Source organism: Anas platyrhynchos, chromosome 10, assembly GCF_047663525.1.
Source record: "Anas platyrhynchos isolate ZD024472 breed Pekin duck chromosome 10, IASCAAS_PekinDuck_T2T, whole genome shotgun sequence".
NCBI lineage: Eukaryota > Metazoa > Chordata > Aves > Anseriformes > Anatidae > Anas > Anas platyrhynchos.
The window spans coordinates 22,448,678-22,474,530 of NC_092596.1; the positions used below are offsets into that span (position 1 = coordinate 22,448,678).

The window sequence follows — 25,853 nt, forward strand, 5'->3', positions numbered from 1 at the left end:
GATTGAGACTTTTTGGGAAATGGGAAAAATATCCAGGACTTCTGTATCTTTTATTTGTTAGTTAGTGGTAAGGTAGTCAATTTTCCATAGCTTCATTTATTTTCATTATTAACAAAGCAAGTTACAAAGACAAACTGCATTTTTCAAGGCAAAACATTTGAGCTGTCTGGATCGACAAGATGACTAAGGAAGACAAAATTACGAAGAAACAAGGGAGAATGGAATGGGTTCACAGGCTCAGTTTGCTGCGTCAGTCAATAGTTAGCCAATCTGATGCATCTTGAGACACTGGGAAGAAAAGTGCCTTGGTTGTGCTTGCACAATGCTGCCGTGTCAGTGGGACTTGGTAGCTATGTCTGAGAACAGAGCCCTCCCTTCTACCTAATTCCTTGGGTTATTGGAGTACACAAGAATACAGACTTTACTACACAGTTCAAACTTGTATGTAATTAGTTGTTTTTCTTCCTTACGTATTGGCTCCTCTGGGGAAAAACAAAGAAATACCTGTCAGGGAACAGCAGGCTCTATGTGCTACAGTGCCCTGGAGAATCTTCCTAATTTTAGTCAGAGAAATTCATGGTCCTAGTGAAAGCATTAGACTAGAAACCACTGTCCACCAGCATACGGACAGAGATCATGAAAGAGGGGGGCAAACATCACAAATAAATGGATAAGCCAAACAGACACCAAGAAGTAAAATCTGTACCCAGTAGAAGCTGTCTTTGACAAACCGTCCTGAGAAGTAAAAAAAAGATGCAGCTCCCCCCTCCTGGGAAGCAATAAAGGAAGAATGATGATTAGCATACATATTTGTCATTTCTCATATTGAATTTTTGAGTCTTCCTTCTTTCCCATGAATTTCTTCTGAAGAAAGGTGATTGGTACTTCTTGTCATTTAGGCACAGAACACAATTAATCACATAAGAACATGGGTCCAGACAGATGTGCAACAATTTAAGCAACATGTAGAAACAGCTGTGTAAACTGTAAAATCAGGTATTCAAAAAAGCTAAACTGTCATCAAATATAAAGCAAACAAATGGGATGGTAATTTCAGAAATATGTTTTGTTTTGTAATTGTCTTCTATACTTTTTTTTTCACAATAACTTCTAGTGCTTTCTAACAGCTATTACTTTCTCTGTGTAACAGAGCACACAAGGTCTTACTGATCTCTCAGCATTTGGACTGTCCATTCATTGATCACACAGCACGCCGAGACACTTCAGAAGTAGGGAGCACTAGTATCAGTATCTCTGGAAAGAGATTAAAATTAAACTGTTAGCATGACATACACTTTCTATTATGCTTGATATTAAAAATTTTGTATCTAGTCAACCTACATTTCTTTTACTAGTATCTGAACATATGCAGTTTTTACAAATGTGTATTCACCAATAGCTTTGGAAGATTATTTTTATGCAAACACTTTGTGTGCACAAACTGAAAGAGGTTTTTGAAATTTTGAAACATTTCAGCAGGCAGAAAAGCAGCAGCAATACATTTTGTTACTGTTGTGGCTTGATTTTGTTTTTAAACTAAAGAAGGCTTCTTCAACATTTACGAGGGCCAAAGAAGTCTGAGGAATACTGTGGAAGACAAAATGTGGCCAGACATGGCCACTTTAATTTCTTCTGACCCTCTACTGACCCTTTGCAAATAATCCATAGCCTCATACTACTATTCTAACAAGAAAGTCCTGCATTTTCTTCCCTTCCTCATTTTTCCATTGAGTTAACTGCAAACTATGAGGAATACAGGACTCTAAAATACACGTACACACACACACTTGGAACACTTACAAAAATAATTTTTTGGGTAGAAAAATTATGTAGATAATTACATGACTTTCACAGGAGAAAAAAAAGGTACATCACAGATGGGTATTCCACGAGGGGTAAACAAGGTTACAGATTCTGATATAATGCATGACTGGCTACTGATTTACATGTACAATAAGATACACAGGTAATATTCTCACCTTAATTAAGGATAGTAAAGGACATGACATCTCCTTTTAATTCATTTTCCACTGACTCTAAAGGCGCTCTTCTGCTGTTGTAACAGATGCCTTTCAGAACTGAGTTTTCTTTTATAAAATGTTTACATTTTTCTTTTTATGAGAAGCTTTTCCTTTACCAACTGTCTTTTTTAAACTCCTTTTGGAAGAAAACGACCTATTTTTTTATTGATAACTTAGTTCAATTATATGTACACCTCCTGTACAGAAATAACCTCAAAGATTTATTTACATAAATCAATTCTAATCACAAACAAATTTTATCAAGATCCATGCCAGAAAGAGGTCGGTAGCTGAGTAATGCTTTTAGCAATTTTGATAAGGTGGATTTTTTTTGGCATGGAAATGACTTACAATAAATGAATCTGTCTACCAATCATTCAATTTTTAGGGAAAAAAGCCCAGTAGAACACTTACTTATATAAATGAGTTCATAAGTTCCAGGATAAAGAACTCCATTTCTCTGTACATCATACTGCTTTTACATGAAACATATAATAGCAACTTTTCATGAAGCTTCAGTAAGTTTGAATTATTTAGTGGTGGTGGGAGGATGGGATCAGGAACTTTGAAGTTTCAAAGGAAAGGTGCTTTGTAAGAGGAAAGTACTAATAGAATTACTCGCTTGTATCTTTAACGCATCAGTGGAAATTTAGTTACAACTTTATTTAGTACAGAGTTCAGGAAACATTTTAAATTTTAAAATGTTTACACTATCTGTAACAACACAGTTGTTACAAGACAGTTAACGCCTATATTACCATTACAGAGGTTTTCAGCACAGCTGGAAACTAACAGCTTACTCTTTCACAGTATTTCCATGAAATCACAAGACATGCTGGCATGAAAAAGCAACAGTATTGGTAAAATGGGCACACAGCTTTTAGGCACTTATTTTTCATGTCAGACATTTACATTTCCTTTACTGTACAGTGAGTTATAACACAGAATCCCAATAGTTCCTCTATCAGAGCTGCAGGGATATCTTGACTACTCTCTATTCTCTAGGGGCTGTCTTGGGAAACCATCCCTCAGTTTGGTGAAAAACCTCTGTATATGAGTAGTAACACCTAGACGTAAATGACTCAGTAAATTATCAAATCTTTGGTATCTGATGATAGAGGACAAGGTAACAGCACAAAGCTGCACCGAAGGAGGTTCAGACTGGACGTTAAGAAAAATTTCTTTACCATGAGGGTGGTCAGACACTGGCAGAGGCTTCCCAGAGAGCTGGCTGATGCCCTGTGCCAGGCAGTGTCTGAAAGGCATGTGGGTAATGCCCTCAGTAATGGGTTCTACTTTTTGGGTAGCCCTGAGGCGGTCAGGCAGTTGGACTCAGTGATCTTTGAAGGTGCCTTCTAACAAAACCGTGCTATTCTATTGTAAAATATAGCCAGTCTAGAATGGAATTAGCAGACACGTATCCCAGAGGAAAATACCTGTATAGCGAAAGGCATTTTTAGGCCTTTTATTAGCTCACATCTTTACTTGGTGACACAAATATTAACAACTTTTGTTATGAGGATTTGTTCTCAGTACCAACACAGAAGATTATATGACATGTAAGTATACTTTCTGTACGTACCTGATACTGTCTCACATCTGCATAATGTGTACTGTTGCCTGGATAGACAAATCCGTCATATTGTTGAGGCCGCTGGTTGGACACATACTCTGATGTCCTTGATCGCTGAGGATACACACGACTACACAAAAGAAAAAAAGAGGTTGTAAAACAGGTGTAATAATATAAGGGCAATTAGATAAAGTATTTGTGTAATATGAAAATAAAAATAATACTGCCTAGTAACTATATGCATGACATACCAAGGCAATCACAACAATCTAATTGTTCTGTCTTTTAAGTTCCTTTTACCCTCAGACCATTCACCTCACAAACACTGATAGAAGTGAGTTAAATAATGCAACATATTCTCTGTTTTGTTTTTAAAAAACACTTGTACTGAACAGCGCCATAATATGTAATCAGCTCATCATGAGAGGTAGACCTTCCAAATTTTCAATGGTTATATTAAAAAATAAATGGTTATATTAAAAAATAAAAAAAATAGGCCTGATGGACCAAATATCAGAAAGCTCCAGTCTGTTCCTACAGTAGGACCCTGCTACTTATGAGAAGAATGTTCTGCTCTCATGTAGCTGTTCCATGGTAAACAAGTTCACTGCAAAAGTTGTGGGTTGTTGACTGGTGTTATTGTGGGGGATTAAAGCAAAGAAGCAAAGCTAAGGAAACCGCTTCCTAAAAAATAACGAAAATGAATACATTTGTAATTGTTAGAGGAAAACCATACAAGCCTTTGCATCAATCAGTATTTTAGAATTTAGCTTCAGAAAGAAGAGAAATTCACACTGACTTTTTCATTTTGGTGTTACATTAGGAAAACAGACTTTAGGCAGCATACTTTAAAAACATTACGTAAAATGAAGGTAAGTTGAAGTCTTACACTCCAAGCTGATAAATTTACTCAGGTGTGCCAGTACACATTTAGTAGTGATATATGAAATAGTCCTAGAAATCTTGCAGCAATGCTGTTTGAATGATACAAGGTAGAAGAGAATAAAGAAAAAAAAAATCAGGAAAAATAACTTCTTTCTGTAGCAGACTCTAGCTACAAAATAACATGAATAACCTAGTCAAACACTTAGCCATTTTACTGGATCTTTGTCAGTTGTGTGCCACTGGCAAAACTACAAAGTAATTCGCAGTCTTCAAACCAAAGTATAATGGAAAATGAACAACAACAACAAAAAGGAAAAATAACAGCATACGTATAATTATCTGGTTGACTTGAGGTTGGGAAATCATCAAAATCGTCTCTTCTCAGTACAGCTTTTGGCATTTGTCCAATCCAGGCATCCTGTATGTAAGGGATTAGGTGGTTACAAAAGTGAAAAATGGCAATAAATAATAAAAATAGCTCACCAGGTACAGTATGTTAGGAATTGTTTTTGGTGGAAAAAAAAATGTATAAACCTATTTGTTTATCAGTTACAAAATGCATTGTTTGTTATAGACACATTTTAATATGTATAAATTCAATTTATCTAAAAGACTCAGTAAAAGAAAGACCTTTAAATATTTCGGTCATGTGGAAAACGTACCTCTGAGACATAACTGAGAGATACCCAGGTAAGTCTCCGCACAAGTTAAGTGAACTAGGTATTAAGGGTCTTACTGAGGCCTGCATTTTTTGTTGAGTCTCTTATGAATAAATATATAAAAAAAACAACCACCATTCCAAAAATAGCAGTGGATTTACTTCATATTTATGCAACACAGGGTCCAAAATTAAACTGAATACAATGACTGATAATTAAAATCAATTCAATATTGCTGTTTAATTTAAACTGGCTTCTGTTTTCGAAGACATATTGCTAGAGGAAGAAGGAAAACATGAAGAAAAAAAATATCTATTCTATACTATTCATAAAACTAGTAAAATATATTCATTTGCTAAATGTATCTTTGTTTAGAAATACAATGGCCTGAGGTAATTTTCAAAACATGATACCCTCAGGAGAGGGAGCAATATTCAGGGTACTTCATCTGCAAGAGCTGAAGCTGTCAGATACAGATTTCAGCTTATTCTCGGGCCTCCCTCAGGCAGCTTTGGCAAAGGCTCCTCAGACTACATGACAATACGTGCACTTGCCTGCCTTGTCAGCAGCTCACTTTTTCCTGACCACCACATCTAGCAAGGAGATGAGGCAGGCAGAAATATACCATGTGTCTCTGGGCTACAGCTTGCTGTCCGGAGCATGAGGAAGTAGGGAGTACTGCAGCCTTACTCAACACAGTTGTTTTACAATAGTACTTCTTCCCTGAACAAAATGTGCAGGATTTCATCTGATTTACACTTTGAAAGTGACACCATTAGTTACATGAAATCCAGAATTATTTAAAAAATAAACAGCACCATCTGCTGGTGAAGGTAGGCTCATGTCTTAGTTTTTTCCCCAGAACATTTCCAAGATATCGATACTTCACTATTATATTTCACAGAAAATAATCTATCATACAAGATTATCTTTTTTCATACAGCCTATAAGGTCTTATTATCAGAGAGTATACACTCTTATGCATAATCACTTGAAGTACAGAATGAAGAAGCAAATAGACAAACAAAAATATACTCCCATTCATCTTTCTTTTTATTTCAGATTTCCTGTTCTGAACTTGGAAAGTATTTATCCACCTTTTCTTTGCGCTAACCACTAGTTCAAGCGATGATCACCTTGCCTAATGGAAAAACCTTGCACGACAGCGTTAGCCTAGTCCTGAGTCATCATCCATCCCTTCATGGGCCAAAGGCCAAATCCCAGCTCAGTCACAGATTATAGCGGTAATCTTGTAAATGACTCTGTCTGCTCTATCTAGGAATGTTGCAAAGGTCCCAGTGAAATACTTTGTTACAAAGGTGGTGCAGGTAATTTAATCTCAGATTTGATTAAGGGAGTTTTTCCTTTCTAATATAGACACCAGGAAATGGTTAAATATTCTAGCCCCAAACTTAACACAGCTGTAGGCAGTGAATTTTAAATAGATATAGTGAGATCTGTGCCAGCAGGGCTTATAAATTAGGTAGTTACATACTGTTTACTGAATACAATGTATTCATAGATTATGCAGCTGAGAAAGGATAAAGATCAACAACATATTTGTTACAGCCACATCTTTCTGATCATCTAAACCGATCCCCCCCAGCCTTCAAAAATGTCATTGAGAAGCATAGCTCACAACCTCAAAGAAAAGAAGGGTCACATTATTGCAATTAATCCAGTCTGTGAATTCTTAATCTACTGGAAGTGGAATGAAATGTATTTGAAAGAAATATATCTAATTCTCAAAGTTTTAAGTCACAAATAGCTGTGGGACTTTACTGATAACTCTCATTCAAGCAAAAGAATTTGAAACTGAATAGATCTTTCCTTCGGTGAACTACAATGAGTGAACAGTCAAATAAAACTGCAGGCGTGGCTCTTCAAGCAGTTTAAACCGGTTCAAGTCTAGACAGTATCAAATTCTCTCTCTCTGACAATGCATTCCTGGCCCTTTCATTGCACTGGCACTAGCACCAGTAAACCACATGCACTGACCGAGTTCATGAGCTGGTAAGGCTGAAGCTAGCTTGCTAGGCAGCTGGTAGAGCACAGTGATGACACAAGGGAAGAGGCTAGAGCATGTAGCTTGAGCTTATATTCAAATTCTCTCTCTTTATAATACAGGTATTCTAACTAGCCTAGGAAACATTTATTTGGTATGGTTTTAAAATAATCCCTAGTTCTTTGCTTTCTCTTATGCAAACTAGATTTATTCCACACATCCTGGAAATCAAGTACTGGGCAAATAAAATGAAGATTTTGAACTCAGATTAATTTTTAGTTTGACCAGATGACAATTTTATGCTATTAATATACCACTCTGCTGAACCACAAAATCATCTCCAACTTCCACTAGAATGAGGAACAGGTGATATACACCATACAACATCTCTTACCCTTGGTGGCTGCTGACGTCCGAGGTTACCAGACAGCTCATGAGTAAATGCAGGGTTATGCTGTACTTCATGGTATGGAGAATTTGTCTGTTTCCTGGTGGTGGTGGGGGGAAACGTGCATTTAGAACATTAGCAAGTTTTGCAGGTCACACTGAATCTTTTTGTGCTGCAGATTTGTTCAAAAACCCTATCATAAGTTTAGATTTACTGTGGAATGACTACGTGAGAGCTATGTATTATTGCATTCTTCAATGACAGAAAGAAGGAAAGGAGGGGAAAATATATATATATATTTTCAGTATGTACTTGGGTCAGATTCCAAAGAAAAAAAGCACAGAAGTGTTGAAAGCAAAGAGCAGGTCAAATTGCCAATACTTAGGACCAAAGAATGAGTGGAATAGCGTTTAATCTGCAAGGCTCTTGCCAATATTTAATGGTCTTATATCCTTTTCATTTTTAAATTTGTGGAAATAAAGTCAAGCCTTACTAGCAAATAAATCAACAAGAAAGATTTGCCAGTCTTGAGTTAAAGTAGTAAATGGACATAGTAATCTTTAAAGCTTGCCTGTTTAGTCTTAAGAGAAACAATGACTTCGAGTGAGTTTGTGCACACACTGGCAAAGAGTTGAATAACTGTTAAGGTGCTTTGATTTAGGTTTAGACTGCACAAAGAATAAGAATACTTTGGTAGAGGATGCTAGATGGCAAGTTTGATTTAAATATCAAGAGGTTAAAAATTAACGAGCATGCCAGACTTCTTTTGCTGTACTTCCATTTTGATTATAAAAGCCCTTTTCACTGCATACAGAGTAACTTACCCTTCTGTTTTACTTGAACAGTAGTGCACACATTGGAATATTACAATAACTATGAAAACCAGTGCTACTGCAGGAAGAATGGCTACTAAAATTAAATCCACTGTGCTCCAAAGCTGGTTGCATTTAGGGCCCATGTACCAATAATCCTTCCAGCCCTCTTTGTAGTAATCACATCTGTAAACAAAAACATTTTAGAAACATCATTTTAATTTAAAAATAAGTAATAAAAAACGGAAATATATTACTATTTAATTATTAATCATTGAATACAGCATGGGTCAAAGGATTCAGTACTTTTCTCTGTTCATCTACAGATGTTTCTTATCTGAGAAAATGTCTACCCTTCGTATTCTAGATCTGATGCAAATGCACTCTGCCAGTCTCTGGGTCAACCAATAACTACAAATCCAGGCTAGCATTGCAGTAAAGCCAACATGATAAGCTTTGCTGAGAACTGGGTGTATTTCTCCAGTCACAGCATGATTCCGGTCAAAGATCTTTTTGCCAACAGTAAGCATGTAAAACCCTCAGTATCTCCTGAACAGATACACAGATATCTTACCATAATTAATATGTGATGCATATATTGACCTGGATATGATTTAAAATACATATTTATAGTTTCAAGAATGTAGCATTGTACTTGTTGGGGTTGCACTAACATTTAGACAGAATACTCAGTTATCTGATCTGGTATATGTTGGCTAAGACTGGAGGTCAGCTGCATACAAATAAACAACCAAGTATTATGAATATATTTCTTTGACTCAATCAGGTAATCAGATGAGCTTCACAATTCTGCCCTGTTATTTTCTTGTTGATTTCCTGCAACAAGTGTAAGGGTCAAACTGTATGTACAAAAAAATTATGCCAAATATGTGAACAAGATCTTCTGTTCACATGATGATTTTTTTAAAGGAAAAAAGCAAACACAGAAAGGAGAGTAGGATGTTTATATATCTGATTTTTTTTAAAACTTTAAAGAAATTTTGATTTACCTCGAAAAAACTGTCACGACTTATTTCAGTTCTAAAGTACAATATCTGAGACAATAGCAAGCATGTGAAATTCGAGGATTGTAGTACTTATCTAAACTACGAAATAGTTCTAAAAAAAATCTAAACAAGAAAATGTTACACTCATATCCCAGATGTGATGCTTTGTAGCAGATTTATAATCTTATTCAGACTGTGAACCAAGAACTACATCTATTGTTGTGGATCACCACTGCAGTGTCTAAATTTAGCTCTTCATTAACAATGCATTTGACAAGCTGTATCTACATGGCATATAATTAAAAAAAAAAAAAACATGTAAGAGAAAACCACACCCTACCTGCAAAAAGGTTTTTCATTTTTACATTGACAAGAGATATTCGTAGGACAGAAGTCTTCTGTATCACCCAGGCAGGCTTTAAAGTCCTCAACTGCAGTGCAGCTGGCTGTAAGTCAAAAGAAAACAAATATTTTAATGCATTTATACAGTAACATACTGTTAGTGGGCTGTATTTCTAATTACATCAGAAACATAAGCTTCATATGGAGTACTCTTCACAGAGTACTAAATCTTACTTTCCAGTGACTTGCCCCTTTAAACTTTTGAAATGATTTGAGAAATGAAGGCTTACCTGCTCAAGTTACTTTGAATTTGTACTCAACCTTCCAATTAGCCAGGAAATGTATGGCTGACATTATTATAATTTCTATGGCATCATTTATGTGTGGCTATATGTAAATTGCACTATGCATCATCTCTGAATTGTTGGCAAAGACTAGAAATAATGAAACCCATTTGAGACTCAAACCCTCTAATTATAATACCAAGTGAAACCTTTTTGTGTGTTTTGCATTATGATTATTCCTTATTTTCCTACACAAAAGGATTTGTTTTGCATGAATATGGGTTCTCCTCCAACTCTTCTTCTGTGTAACATTGTGGGCTGTAAATTATGTTCCAGAAGTTGACTGCTTACAATACTACAGAAACATATGGCTGTCTAAAAATAATTCCTCATTAGCAAACCTTAATCAGACACCAGAAGTTACCGCATTTGGAACTCACACCCTGCAGTCTTTGCTACCTGTTTCTTCCCTATGTAGGACTCAGACTAAATGCTGTACTCATCACTCATACCAGGAAGGTACAAGATGACTCAGAGGTTCTGGTGCAAAGCCAGTGAAGTCTAGGATTTAGGGAGATGTATCTGAAAACTTGACCTGTACAGTACAACCGAGTGATCAACTGATAGACACCACTGGAGAGGCTGAGGGAGAGAATGACAACTGTTAGGCTGTACATTGCAAGGCCAAGCACCACAATGACACTCTTAAAAAAAAAAAAAAAAAACAACCAACAATATGGCTGAGTATTATTTTGCATAGCTTTTCACAATGAAAAGATGTGCTTTTAGAGTGTGCCCTTTGACATTAAGGCCATAATATTCTATTTCATTAAGGAATACACCACTGAGCCCCTCATAATACTAACTTTTAAAATGTAAAAAAAAAAAAATATTATAGAAAATCCTCCAATTAAAAAAATCCTGACCAATCCTACATACATCAACAGAATCAGAGATACTTCCATAAAACTTATTTAAAATAACCTTTTTTCAATGCATTCTGGCTATCATGCTTAGCTAATGATCATTTTCTCTCTTTTCATCTCAAAAAATTTTGAAAAATACTTTCTATAAAATTAATGTACAAATTTTTAAAATCCATGTAGTGAATACTACTTCCTACTGAAAAAGAACCCAATTGCCTTATTTGTTTAACATACTTCCCATTTGACAGGGTAACTTAAAATGGTTCAAAACTAACAGACAACATAATATATCTGTTGCATTTCATATGGTTATGATCTTCATAATGTATAGAATACACGATAACAGGTGTAAGTGAAAGCATTTTTGTCTTCTATGTCTCTATAAAGTATCACTACACTCTTAGCAGTATAGAACCCCAAAACCATGAAAAACTTCAGCAAACATGGTTAAGCAGCTATCACACAAAGGTTTTAACATTTTCATTGTTTTCCCATAAATAAAAATTCTCTCTACCTAACCAGTAAGGAGAATTTACTCGGAAACAAGACCGTTGGAATCACAATACCATAGAAGCACTGCCAAAGTTTGGCCAGCTATTTGATAAAAGCATCACTCTTCTAACAAGCTATAAAGCAAAAATGCGACCATTTCTTACGTCCTGAGGCTTGTTGACTCAGCGAAACACCGGCCAGCAACAGAACGAAAAGCAAGACGTTAGGAACGGACATCCTGAAGCCGAGTGTGGTAACAACAGATGGTTTCTTCCACATTTTGCTAACAGCAGAATGCACTTTCTGCTACTGTTATTGACTGTCGCAAGTCAAGGATCACGGATTTTGAGCTTGTTTTACAGCATCCTTCTCTATAAAAATTACTAATTAACTTATGCCAGATACAACTTCCTGGTAATCTCTGCAGTGTATTTTCTTTGACAGCAACTGGGTAGTTACAGCTAAATAATTTGAGTGCTACCAAAAGAAACCATAGAAGACAGGTAGGTCCCCGGGACAAGACAGAGCTGTGAGGACTGCTCTCCTGGGACAGAGAGCACAAGCATGCACCTTAACAGGCAGCCACTCTATATAGTATAATGTTTAGCATTTTTCAGGCAACTTTTTTCAGTTTTGGGGGGCTGCATTTGAGCAATCCCAGCAACCTGTCATACCATTGCCCTTAGACCATGGGAAAGATGAGGGCTGTCATGCAAGGATATCAAATAATCCAAGGGCAAGTAACCGTGTCAGGCACACAAAATATAGAGAGCTATTAAAACATAAACACGATTTAAATGTCATCCAAAATTCTCTCAGATTACTCCTCAATGCTACCTTCTTCTTTCTACATTAGAAAGACATGCCTTTGTAATTTCTTAAATACAAAAACTTTAATGTCAACCCATAAAATACTGTTTGTGATGTGTAAATATTGAAATGAATTAAGATGGCTAAATTTTAAAAAGGAAATCTGATGTTCACAGTAATTAAACTTCTGTTACACCCGAAACCCCTGATTTTATGACCTATGGATTGCAACAAATCTCTATAAAGGTAATAAAAGCTCTATTAATTTGTGATTTCTACAGAGAAAAAATAACAGGAAAATAATAGAATATGTAACACGGGAAACTGTATGGATCTGGAAGGATAAAGGTTGTTATGCTGACCTATGCCATATTTTTAAACTTTGGTTCTGTGGCCCCACATACAGTTTGCATATTATAAACTGCATGTCAAGATACATAAACACAACCCAGTGATGTAAATACTGGGCATGAGAAGCACATTGCATGTAACTGTTACCTAAAATTAGTTAAGCACTCTTTTAGGCTGTCTTGTGTTTTTTTTTTTTTTTTTGTAGCTACCAAAAACGATTTATACTTGATGCTTACATGCACATTCTATTATTTTAGTCTTGAAAATAACAACTGAATAAGAGTAACTGACTTAAACCTGCTTTACTGAAACTAATCTTAGCAAGAGTCCCAATTACAATACACAGTAGTGACACCCAATTCACTAGCTCACGCTAGAAATCTTAGTGTGCTACAAAGATTTGTAGTTGACAGCACTGGTGTCAGTGGATTTCAACAGCCCACTGAGTGCCTTACTTAATCGAAGTTGACTCCTTTGAAGTACTACCAACGCCAACATCTCCAGAAACTGGAAAACTACAGGAGAAGAGAGGAGGGAGAAATTAAGATCTGAAAAAAAGTGCTAAACAACAAATCTCTAGTATTTAATCTCTTTCATTATTACAACAATTTATATTATTTATTTGCTATGTGATTTCTACGATGCCATGGTTTGAGAAGATGCACTTTGCACAATGAATACTTTGTTTTTCAAGTGCTTTAGCAGTCTTCAAGGAACTGGAATGAGCAGGAAGCTTTAAACCCTGGAAAAATGTGGTTAACGGCCACTGGAGGAACAGAAACTCCAAATATTACTTCCTGGGTGAGGAAATAACCTCAGTCACTTCATGGGCCCTGAGCTACAGCATGAGTCAGGTTACAAACCAAGTTACAAATGAGAGAATGGGAAAGTGTTTATCCATTCTTCTGAGACTAAAATTAACTAAGGACAATTTAGAAGGGCATTTCTCCCCCAAACTACACAAGAAAATATTTTTAAAGTAGTTCAATTTCAAAATCACACCGTCTGTTTAGTACCTTTACTTCTGAAAAAGTGCTACGTTCATGAAAAAGATTACTTTGGTCACATTATACTCAGTTTATACAGTATTACTCTTGCAGTTTCCACAGTAGGCTGAAACAGACACACAAAAGGACAATTTTGGTCTACCTTCGCATCAAATGTTCCCTGAAAAAAATTCACTGCACAGTAATATCCTCAATTTGTAAAGGCTTCTGTGTGAACACACACGAATAAATGGAGATACACCCAAAGTTTGTAAAATACAAGCTGTTTAGAAATTTGTTAGTACAAATTACAGTTTTTATGATGATGCTCTTGACATTTCTCTCTAACTCAAGATCCCAACACAGATTTCTTTGTTTAACAGGAAATAGTTGCTTACGAACACATGCCAAATGCAGTTACGTAACAGAAAGGTACACTTTAACCTTTATTTTTCAAAGGATAAATAATTATCTGTAAAAATCAATGCCTGCCATATTGTAAATTCTTAGAACAATACTGCTTTGACTGTAATGCCAACAGTTTTATAGCAGGGGTAAGACCAATTCTCAACCCTGCCAGAAGACTGTTTCACAACAGAATCATACTGTTTTCTCAAACAGGAAAAGAGAAATTAACATATACCTCAGTAAGAAAAAATGTGTCATCTTTCCTTCGACATAACACAAAAGCGTAAGTACCTGTCGGTTCACATGCTTTGCTCTTCCAGCTGACACGAAATTTTCCCTCTGGCTCCAGTTCACAACTTCGGAGTGCTAAGCACTAAACACAGGTACTTCATGTTGTGGGGTAAACAAACACCTCCACCTCCACCAGGGCTTTCAAATTTGATTAAAACAGAAGATGAAGGAATTTTTTGATTTGCGATTTTTACACAGGTGATTTGTTCTAAGCAGTAAAAGCAATTTCTTACAACCCATAACTGAAAAGTCAAAGAATGAATTGCATCTGGAATAACGGTATTCTGACTCTGCCCCTCAAACTCCAAACACCCAAATGAACATCCCTTTCACCCTTTTCAAGTCAGCGCTACACCTTTTATTCCTCTTTCTTTTTTCCTTCTACAAGATGTTAGTATGTACTGAGACACTCTTTCCTGTAGGATGAAATAGATGTAGCTATTAGACTTGAAAACATAAAGAAGTTTCTTCAAGCAAAAAAATGAGTACACCAACAGGATTTTCCACCGTTGAGATTTCCTTCTCCTTAGCATTTCTGTTTGGTTTGTACGTTTCTTCTGGTCTACAGGAAGAGCTCATCACTACTGTGGCAATATAAATATTATGGTAGCTTCTCAAATGGTTTTGGTTATATTCTATCTGCTTGACTGTAGCTTTCTATCAGCACTTATCTGAGCTTTTATTCCTAGAATCCCTGCAATTTAAAATAAAAGCTACATGCAATCTAGTGCACAGTAATGCTCCTCTTTAAAAGCACAGACTTTGTAGTACTGGACTTTCTTTTTAGATTTAGAACATACATTTATATATTTTAATGTTATTCAGAAATACTCTGTCACTACAAGATACGCGCACTGATTAATTAATCTGTAAAATATCTACTAAGTTATTCAAGAATCATAATGACAATCTGCCATTTAAAATAGGTACATTACTGGTTTACACGTTTTTCATTTGTCTAGGTAGTTACATTCTTGTTTACACCATGTATAAGATTATTCATAACCCCTGGATTGGCAAATTACTTTACCTGGAATATTATCATGGAGCCATATGGAGGTAAATACTTTTGCTATCTGGCTCATTCCTTAAACAATATGTGCCACTCCTCCAATATGGATAAAAGCCATTTTTTGTCAGTTCTGAGCTTCGGCATTCTTGAAAAGAAATTATCAAGAAAAGATGATGGAAGCACTTCTCAAAATTTAACACACAAGCACAAACAACTGAATAGTGTGTATTAATATGTCCTGCATGTTGCTTTGATGATTTGTTCCAGGAATACATGTTTCAGCACTTCTCAGATGAAGTTATTTTCTTCCGAGCATTGGTGACATGGGTGTGACTTAGCCATGTTTACCGATTAACATTTACTATGTACTTTAAAGAAAAGGAACAGAATATTTGCTCTACAACTGAGGAAACACATGGAAGTTAAACTTAATGTTTAAAAGCATCTTATCACCTTTTATTTTCAGGTGCTTCACAACGATAGCACAAAGTAAAGTACCACAATTGGTTTTACGTTAATGAAGAAAAAAAAAGAATCAACAAACTCCAAATCTCTGTGTAAGTAATAAAATAAATCTTAAATAAAAGAGCATGCATTAATTTAAAAATATTTATAAAATATTATCTTGTGACTCGTTCTTTATTGGACTTTTCAAAAATATATAATTTACATCATATAAAAAATACAATATATATTCTTACTTCTATTGTGGTACTGTGTAATTCTAATATGAAAGGAACTCTATCAAGCTTTTAGGTTAAGCTGTAAGGTTAAGTTACAAAAAAAAATCAGGGAAGCTTTTTGCACTCTAGTACAGGGCTGCCTATGCCTGTTCCTTAACAGCTATCCAAGGGAGCTTCTTCCCCTGCTCCCAGAAAAGTAATTTCTATGCACAGTTTCCCTCTGCATCCTGAAAAATGTCACCACAGTAAACAATGCAAATCTGCATCACCTCTTACCTTTCTTGTTGACTTCTTGTGTTAGCACATCACTTGAAGGACGTAAGTTAGAATTTAAATAGAATCTATGTGTAGAGGAGATGGTTTTGCCTTTTATTTTAATCCAGAATCTGACCTAGGGGCCAGAGACAGAGATAGACAATACTGGCCATCCAGTCTTGCACTTGAAAATGACCATTTCTTCATCACTTTCATTTCCTGCCTTATGTCTTCAAACGTTTCCCTGAAAATGGCATATACAACCAGCCATCTAATTTTTCTACTGCTCTCTCTGTGATGGAACTCTCTGCATCTTGTCTGGTTCTGTGAAGATTGACTTAATATCCTCTGATTGCTGCCTGAACTCTGACAGTTTCCTGCGCCTTAAGAAGTGATTAAAGAAACAAAACATATGACTAACTCAGGCATCCCAAGCAAGTTTAACTAACTGAAATCGTTTTTTGTATCTCACATTTACTGACTTTGTGTTGGACTCTGTATAGGCCCAAATTTGGATACCAAAATATCAGATCTGTGTTTGAGCCACCGTAAAAGCCTTACTTGTGATTTGCTTTTATTCAGCATTTCTGCTTTGTGCACATCCCATCATGCAATATCCCCTCACTACTTTTGCTAGTTCCACAGTAACACAAGGAACACTGTTTGCCTGTATTAAATCTTCTGTCTTTGCAGAAGCAGCCTGAGAAGAAGGAATCAGGTTGTGAAACCTATTCTTATTGAGAACAGGAACAAATATCCCTTCACACCCCAGCACTGAAAATATGCTCGTTTGAGGCAGTGCTTCTTTGGGGTTTAAGACTCCCAAGCAAACCATCTGTCTGCATAGTGGTGTTCTCACTTTCTGTTCTCACTGCCTACTACTTCAGCGTTTTTACAGATTTGTCAGCACTTTTAACCATTTCTGCATTTCTTACTTTAACCCTCCAAACTATAGCAGGTTTCCATTTCCTAAACATTTCTAATTCACTCTATGTAAATTGAAGCAGTATCATTCTCATGCATTAAGCAATTTGCATACAGTTCTTCCAAGTATTAGAAGTAGGTAGAAGCTAATGCATAATCCATAATGGATGTTTTAGAGATCAGTTGTGTGTTTCCCAACTTAAGTGACATTTGACCACAAAACAAGCATGCAAGACAAGAAGTTCAGTTTCCATTTACCTTTGTGAAAGAGGTAAACAACAACAAATGACTTTGCAATGAAAAGAACTGACTTGTTTATACAAGCATTACAGATAATGCTAATCATATGATAAAACAACTAATCTTTTAAGGCTACTCAGAACAATAAGAAGTTGCACTTCATTCCAGAGCTGAAAGTGAAAAAGAAACAAAGAAGCCTCTCTAACCCCATCAATCACATTCTTCTATCAGTGAAAATCTGAGCTCAAGTATAGAAATACGTTTACATTTTCAGATCTCCTTTGTGAAATGTCATTTATTAACATGTTTGGCACAGAGAAACCTCACTGTGAGAAGACACTGACAAATCTCATTTTCTCAGTGTCGCACTAGTTACACTGAATACGAGTGAATTCTCACTGCTCATTGGTAGTGAGAAACTAAATATTCATTAAACAGAATCATGCGAGGCAATAATACAAACTGGGATATATGAAAATACCTGATTAAATTATACCTCACAGAGCATGAGTCACAAGGATCATTCCTTCCCTTCTTCCCTCCCCCTTATCTGTAATACTTTGCGAAGATTTATAAGCAGACATCTTAGCTTCTTGTACTGTACATATCCACGTCTTCTGGGTTGGACTGACCATGGTCCATAAGTTTTGGGTCAGGTTTAAATTTTGTCGTCTTCCCTGTTCCTGTTAAAAACATGAAAGAAGCATTAACAAAATATATTTAATATATTTTTGAGCTCTAAAAAAAAAGTTTATTGACGCATTTTGAGAATTACTGAATTAAGCTGTTACGAATGACCAAAAATACACATGTTCTAGTTAAAACTGTGTAAGTGTCACAGACCGACGAAATAATGGTTGTCAGGGCTGTTGGACTAGATGATCTTCAGAGGTCCCTTCCAACCTCAGACTTTCTGTCATTCTGTAATGTTGTAATTATTAGCGTACAACAGCAGATGGAGCTCCTGAACACCACAAGGTGAGAGAAGAATTAGCGATGCTTTGCCCTACAGATGGAAAGGAAGGGAAAGCTTAGGATGTGGAAGAAGTCTTGATTCTTTCTGCCCACGCTGCTCCCAGGAGCACAGCTGACCCCCCGGCACAGCTGAATCTTCCTTGAAACTGCTGCACAGCCACTCACAGCCATATGGTAAGGATTCCAAATGGAGAAAAACACACTTACATTGTTTCACTTTATGACTTCAAAAAGACTAAGATTAGTAAAACGTGTAGCCCTCACGCTCAACCTGCATGTCAAGGCACAAACACTGACACATTTACCGATACTGTCGTTATGGAGGACCTTTGTGAATACGATGCCAGGTTTATCTAGGACCGTGCCTCCTAATACTGCTCCGTATCTTTTCCAGCTACATTATCAGTTGGTTTAATAAATGGCGCTATGTTCCCCTAAAAACTTTGCTTTGTTTGGACAAATGAAAATAAAGCTCGCTGACAAACCAGATTAATTTAGGGAACGTCTGTTTTAGGGATGTGAACTAATTCCACGGGGAACTAATGTATGGGGAGCACCACTGCAGAAAACTAGCAAAACCAAATCCAGTGCTTTATCTGTCATTTACTTATTCCTCTTTTACCAACATCTGAAGATAAAGAACACATAGAGAAAAATGAACATTAATTCAAATTAGCTGTTTTCACAAATAAAAATCCAGCAATAATCCTTAAATTCTGGCATAGAAAGATAACGTAAAGTAGGTATTTTACAGAAGTACTTGATGACATGATCTCATTGCTAGCAATATGCAATACAGCACAAACCGCATGGAGTGAAAGAAAACATTACTGAGGAAGAACAAAAAATATATAATAATTTTCAAAATCTGACAGATTCCACAGTGAGAAAATTATCTCCCTGAGGCTGTGATATAGTTATTAAATGATTCTGTCTTCAATATATTTTCAAGAATAATACACTATGACAGCCTGTTCCATTTTAAAGCAATGGTAACTACAAAATGAATCCAAGGAATTCAGAACCTGCCTCCAATTTGCATGTTGTAACTGAGATTACAGTTTGAATTTTTAATTCACCTGATGAAGGCACTGGATCTTTAGTACTCCAAGACTCTATTGGAGAAGATTCTGTTCTATTAAATGATCTTGACTCAAAAGCAGATTCAGGTTTTGTATTAGAAATTTCTTTCTTCTTATCTTCTTGTTTAACTGATTTCGACTCTTGCTGCAGCTGTGAACCAAACATGAATAAAATGCTTAATACATTACTGCAAAATAAGGTTATCTGAAAGCTTATCTTTTATTAAATTATTTTCAGATATGAGATCATACAATGACATTCAGCTGGTAATATTAGTCAGTTGCATGCAGTGGACACAGCTGTGAAACAAAAACAAACACAAACAAACCTGCATAAAACCTCCCCCCAGTTCAGATAGCATAACTTCAAATTCACATGTAAGCAATTTCATGAATGCATACTTCAGTCTGATCTTGTTTATACCTGAGACCCTCACATTACTTCACAAAGTCACTGTTCTTTACACATGAGGAATCTATAGTCTTACACAAGACAGAAAAAATATTTAGATCTTACAGAACACTTAGAACACTGCCCTTAGTTAACAGAAGATAAAAAGACACATCTCCCTAGTAATATAAAGTAATAGGTTATTCTACGAAGAAGATAATGGCAAGCAAAAATAGATAAATTTTCCATATGCAATAGGTCAATATAAAGAGGTTAACGACCTCTTCACTATGGCTGCAACAAGAACAGGACAAGAAAAAAATAAGCTCAATCTGAGATGAACACAATTTAAATCACAGAGTAATTTAAACAGACATCCTGAAAGGACTGTGGAACTACCTTCACTGATATGTTTAAAGACAAGTCATATCTGTGCTAATTCTATATATCTTCTCTATCTTAAATTCAGTGATCTCCTCAGGACCAAACCTTGAATCAGAATGGGTTAACTTTTGCCAAGCTCAAAAGAAGCTCCAAGAGAAACTCACTCTTCTCTTGTGCATTTTTGTGCTTGTCGAAGCGTACAGAGGATCTGAGTGTCTATTGGTTTGAGAGGTGTAACAAACCTTACATTAACTAAACAATGAAATTACAAAAATATCAGAAGGGTTTTTGCGCCTCCCTTAATGCTATCAGTAATCTTACTGATTATACTTCTCAGCAGAATGGTACTTGACCTTCTCATTTACTTATTTCTTCCTTTGCATTTATGAGTTATGGTCATTGTTTCAGAAAGCCTACCTTGGAGACATCCTCCTTTTTTGCCCACAGTGATCGTACTGCCTCATAGATTTGATGGCTTGCACAGGATACCTTTTTCCCTGTTACCTATTTAAAAAAAAAGAAACAAACAACCCACAATTTCAAAACAGCTTTAACCATTCAAACGCAGCACATCTTATTTCAATGAGAACATGCTCAACACCATACTGAGTTAAGACATATTGTAATCATCTACTTTTTAAAATCTAGCACATATTTCTCTTATATCAAGCAAATCCTAGATAGCATATACATTGCTATTAGAAGTCCACAGGAAGCATTCATATATATACACACATATCCATCCAAATAAAATCAAAATATATACATCTATTCAAAATAAAATCAAAACCCCGTCAGAATAGTGTTTTGTAAATGTTAGCACAATAGACTGCAACACCAGCTTTACAGGAATCCAGACTTGCCTCACTATTTTGGAAATGATCAAAGACAGTAACACAAAAGGGAAAAAAAAAAAAACTTCAAAAGATGACCTGGCCCATGGAAGCAAGCAATTCTTTGCTTTAAAATGTCCAAATCCTTCAGTCTTTCATATTTTAGAAAAGTAATTTTATAATACTGCATTGAATAAGGAGAAATGTTATAAGTGCTCTGTAGATACATAGTATTTCACAGCTGCAACCACAAAAAATTGTGTTGAAGCATAATGTAAGCAGACAGGAAACACGGACTTAGCTTCCCAAGCTAGGTTATGATTGATGTGCAGTGTAGCATTCCTATTCATTTCTGATTCTTCCAACCCTGACATAAAAGTTTTAAAACAACAAGTCAAGGAAGTCCCCCAATGACTCTTGAGAAACTGTAATCCTCATTGATTTGTACATAAGAAAAACAAACAAACAAATAAAAGCTCTTAGCAGTTTAGTAATATAAGGGTGCCCAAAAATTGACACTTAAATCAAGTGAAACTGCAATGTTGTGACTGAGTTCTCTGTTAATTCAACATTAAAACACGAGGAAACTTACCTTAGCAATTAGTACTGACTGAGCTGGGTAGCAAACTGAAATTCCTAAAGTAGTAAGTCCCAATGGATAAGCAATTTTCTTAAATCTAGAACCTGTATAAAAACAAATATTCCAAATAATTAGACACTAAAGTAACATAAATCTAAGTGGTAGTATCAATTAAACACAATTGTTTAACCCCTAACAATTGTTTATATCCAATTTATCCCCACTATGGCTGAAGGAGGGAATGCAGAAAACGATTAGTATTCAGTAAACAGCCAGGTTTGTAAGAGGGAATTGGTATTCTCAAAGTTGGTTTCCTGAATGAGAAGCAATCCCAGAGACCAGATTTTCCAAAACTCTGAAAAATGAGAATAATGCCTGTGTGAGTTAGGAGCTGCAGTGATTCTTCACTAGTTCCACGCACACTTTCAAGGACACAGACTGTATGTAGGATTTGGAGAAGGCAGGAAGCTGGAAACTTCGGCCTCTTTATTCCAACGTGAGAATGGCTGGGCCATTCTCAAGAGTTACTGTTTGCTGTCAAGAAGCCCTGAAAGCACATTCTTAATTATTATTTTTTTTAATGACTGTCCACTGAAAAGCAATAGGAATACAATAAGAATCCTTTTAGTAATTTACCAAAATCACGATGAACTCATTTGCTTCGCAAAATTCTCAGAAAACACATGTGCACTCAGGTATTACAGATGAACATTTTCTGAACAGTATTTTCTAGCAGGATAAGTATTATTCCTTTAATATTTATCTTGAGAAAAGAGGATGATGTAAGCCTGAAATTCCCCTTTTGATTTCAAAGTTGCTGAAGTCATGCCATCTGATGTATATTCTCTCATACCTAGTAGCTAAATGCCAACAATCTGTAGTAGGTACTTTTCTCTAGATTCTCTTTGTTTTCACTATACTCAACAGTCTTATTAATTTGTCTCCAAATTCCTTCCCATATACACACACGTTGAAAACCAATAATGAACAAACTCAGATCAAGTGAATTGCTGTCAATTCCACCATCAAAAATGGCTACATAGTCCTGCTCTAGTGGATCTTAGTCATCATCTTAAAGAAACATTTCATGATGTCCTTTGAATTGATCAGGAAGGATTTTATTTAAGTAATAGTTATTTTTTTTCCCTCAATTTCAGAAAAATCTTTTGACAAAAGTAGTACATGCTAAATATTTAACACATCAATGATGAAAATAAGCAAAAAAAAAAAAAAGCAACCCTACCTTTTCTCGCCAGCACTACACCAGCTAGGCCTGATATTGTAATCATGCCAACTTTGGGAAGAAATTCTGGTGGTGGATTCTTCAGGTAAACATAAGCATCTTAATAAAAAAAAAAAAAAAAAAGTATAGTAATTCAACACTACTCTTTATCTTTTATATCCAACTTAGGAAATAAAAGTGGAAATAAAATTACAAATATCCAAAACTGAAAACAGTCCAACACTGGAGTTTGTGTTAATGAATGAAGATGCCTTATTTTCCAGGTGCACAATCTGAAGCCTGTGTTAGCCGGGACCAGAATCCCAGTCCTCGAAGCACAGCAGTAAACTAAGAAATTTTCTCCTTAGATACTTATGTATGTTTTATAAAATGCTAATCCTTAAGAAACAAAAAGAAAAACATAGCTTTAAGTTGTGATTTTACTGTGAGTTAATATAGATTAATTAATATTTTTGAATTTCCCAGTATATTACTGGGATAGAAAATTACTCATCTTTAGTTTCAGATTTGAGCAATTATTTAACTCTATACTCAAAAGTTTACAAATTAAAATAAGAGTTAGCATTGCCAATGTGCTACCTACTCAAGAGTCACTCCCTTACCCAAACTTCAGAAAACATTTTGCAGAATGCAAGGCAAAGGAGATGTTCTCTGTACCTTCTCTCATCACAATCACAATAAAATCTAATGTTTTGACAGGCCACAGAAAATTCTAAATCTGAAAAAACAGAATATATCACAAGATCTCAAAATATGGAGAAAAAAAAACAAAGGAATAAGAAAAAATACAAAGGAATAAGAAATACTACATAGTTGGTAATTTTTCTCACTTGAGAACAGAAATGAAACTCCACAGTGATATAATGAATTAGCAGTGGCTCTAGTAACCTTTTTTTACATCTCCCCAAAATATCCCAGTGCAGTCTCCTTCCATCTTTTTTTTCCTCTTTAAGTACAATTTACTGTTTTGACCAGTTTTCTAAGTTGCTAGAAGAATCAACAGAAAATGTTTAGTTAAGAAATTCTTGACTTGCCTACCTTTCCCAAACTGAATTGAATCCATTATTCCATTTTTAACAAACAAAAAAGCATCCTATAGAAAAGCAAAATAAAATAAATGTAAATACTTTGCAAAAGTAGACGCTTTCAGTACAGAACTAGCCAGTAGGTACATAAGGACCAAAAGAGTGAGATAAACAAATATAACATAACTTTTCAAAAACAAACAACCCCACAACACAACAGATTAGTGAACTTTACAGTAGCTATGTTGAGACTATTCTGTTTGACCACCAAACTTGCATTTTTTAAAACTTCCCTCCATATTATATTAAAGAGAAATTGTTTAATTACATGAGAGCATTTTCAAAATTAACATCTTTGTGTTTAACCAACAAGACTGTAGTGCAGCAAAACATCTGGATGCTACCTGTGTAACATAAGACAATTCAATTAGAAAATACAATCTCCTCTTCCCCTGCTATATTGGGTAAGTTTCTCTGACTTCATCTGTAGATTGTGAAAATGGTGCTCAGTTTCGCTGAAGATATGCAATGCTCATTTGGTTTAAGAGATGCATTCAACTAGTTTGCATTACTCCTTTCAAATCAGTCAACTTAATTACAAGTTGTTCTTTATCCTATTATTAGTATATTTGTCCTCAGATTGCTACACAAATCAAGTAAATACACGTTCATTAAGAGATTAAAAAAAAAAGAATAATGAATTTTATCACTGAAAAAGTATTTGTAGTAACACTGAATTTGTGCCACCAGAGGTCCCTGCTAGTCAGCCCCTGACACTTCCCAATTAAGGGCATGGAAAAGTTTGATACAGACTTATAACTAACTTGTTTCAGTTATGTAGTCAATAGAATTTTCAGAGACCATTGGAAGTGGAATTGACAGAAAATACATGTACACATTTTGATTTCTGTCTTTTTCTGCTCAGGTCTATTTTGTTTGTAATAGGAAAATAGAAGTATAACATTTCATATATTAACAGCAGTCAGCGTAAGAGGCTGCCATTGACTAGCAATCAAGAGAATGGTGACAGGTATCACATCTTCTTCCGTGACTAGAATAGTCAGTAATAGAGTTGTGACATATTTTTGACAAACAGCTAGTAATATCCTGCTTTAGCTGTAATACTGGATTCATTCAGTTTGTCTTTCCTAAAGTACCTGAATCAGGTCTTTTAACCAGTCATTTGAAAGCAGCTCTCTCTCTCTATAGAGACTGTACCTGGGATTTCAGAATCCCAAATGCAATAGAGTTATGCTGGCAAGAAGTAAACTATGTAATTCTTGCTGCAAATGTCAAGCAAACTTGACACTGTGGGCTGGCCTAGATACACCTGAGTACTGACTGAAAGGGACCTATTTGATCTTCCTGCCTTTTGATTCAGAAAACAGGAAGAATGCACAGGTTCCCTATTAAAAGAACAGTAGAGGACTATGAGAGAACGGTTCATTTTTGCATCTTAAATTACAGGTCTCTCCTAATACAAGAAACTGAAAATAAATAAATAAATAAGTATGATGTTGTTTGAAGGTTTTAGTCTAGTGAATTATAGGAAACCTTGGATAGAGGTACTTCTTACCTTACACCATCCAATGTAGCGGCCAGTTGCCTGTCTTACTGAAGAGAATTGCTTCTGCAAGTGACCAGGCTGTTCTTCAATGTATTTCAATTTCAGAAGTGGTGAGCTGTAAATTGGAAGCTGGAAAGAAAAGCATAACTGGACTGCAGAGAGAATGTTTTGTATACCGAGTAGTATTTATCTACACTGAATAATGTTTTTCAAGACCACAAATCTTTAGTCTTCCAATTACAGCAATGTCTGCAGATTAAAACGCGCTCTTTTACATTTAGAAAATTGCATTACACAAGTGTGACTACAGGTTAATTCTTCAGAAATAAAAACAGAAAGTATTGTACAAGTTCCAAGAAGTAGAATTACTGAGTATGATAAAAATATATTTTATTCATCGTAAGCATAAACCAGAAGAG

General features: G+C 35.6%; 2 protein-coding genes across 5 annotated transcripts in view; both read right to left on the reverse strand.

The window, feature by feature from the left end:
- Positions 1-31: 31 nt before the first annotated feature.
- Positions 32-16,354, reverse strand: LOC110351314 (meprin A subunit beta). Of its 3 annotated transcripts, XM_038184004.2 has the most exons (9): positions 16,212-16,354; positions 14,241-15,397; positions 13,011-13,070; positions 9,691-9,796; positions 8,356-8,529; positions 7,538-7,631; positions 4,809-4,897; positions 3,604-3,724; positions 32-1,254 (listed from the first exon to the last, which is right to left on the reverse strand). In XM_038184004.2, the coding sequence occupies exons 3-9, from the start codon at positions 13,051-13,053 to the stop codon at positions 1,246-1,248; spliced, it is 636 nt and encodes a 211-aa protein (XP_038039932.2). In that variant the 5' UTR covers positions 13,054-13,070; positions 14,241-15,397; positions 16,212-16,354; the 3' UTR covers positions 32-1,245. The 3 variants fall into 3 exon arrangements, with proteins under 3 accessions (XP_038039932.2, XP_038039933.2, XP_021122498.4); XM_038184005.2 differs by lacking the exons at positions 14,241-15,397; positions 16,212-16,354 and having other exon boundaries at positions 13,011-14,208; XM_021266823.4 differs by lacking the exons at positions 13,011-13,070; positions 14,241-15,397; positions 16,212-16,354 and adding an exon at positions 11,559-12,971.
- APOOL (apolipoprotein O like) overlaps positions 15,675-25,853 on the reverse strand; it is a 13,960-nt gene continuing 3,781 nt past the window's right edge. The window contains exons 3-10 of one of the 2 annotated variants that reach the window (XR_011811623.1): positions 25,444-25,563; positions 23,881-23,935; positions 22,843-22,941; positions 21,612-21,703; positions 20,604-20,690; positions 19,409-19,562; positions 17,851-18,037; positions 15,675-16,326 (exon numbers count right to left, since the gene is read on the reverse strand). Coding sequence is in view for 1 of the 2 variants with exons in the window: in XM_027465072.3 (XP_027320873.2) it covers positions 17,940-18,037; positions 19,409-19,562; positions 20,604-20,690; positions 21,612-21,703; positions 22,843-22,941; positions 23,881-23,935; positions 25,444-25,563 (705 nt within the window). In the remaining variant the exon portion in view is untranslated. Of the gene's footprint in view, positions 16,327-17,631; positions 18,038-19,408; positions 19,563-20,603; positions 20,691-21,611; positions 21,704-22,842; positions 22,942-23,880; positions 23,936-25,443; positions 25,564-25,853 lie in introns of those variants that run through there. The other variant, XM_027465072.3, reaches the window with a different exon arrangement.

Coding starts and splice junctions, on each gene's coding strand:
- LOC110351314 (XM_021266823.4), bottom strand. CDS start 11,673: ATGTGGAAGAAACCATCTGTTGTTACCACACTCGGCTTCAGGATGTCC. Junction 9,797..11,558: donor GAGTCAACAAGCCTCAGGAC/GTAAGAAATGGT, acceptor TTTGACTTACAG/CCAGCTGCACTGCAGTTGAG. Junction 3,725..4,808: donor AGTCAACCAGATAATTATAC/GTATGCTGTTAT, acceptor TCTTTTGTGTAG/TCGTGTGTATCCTCAGCGAT.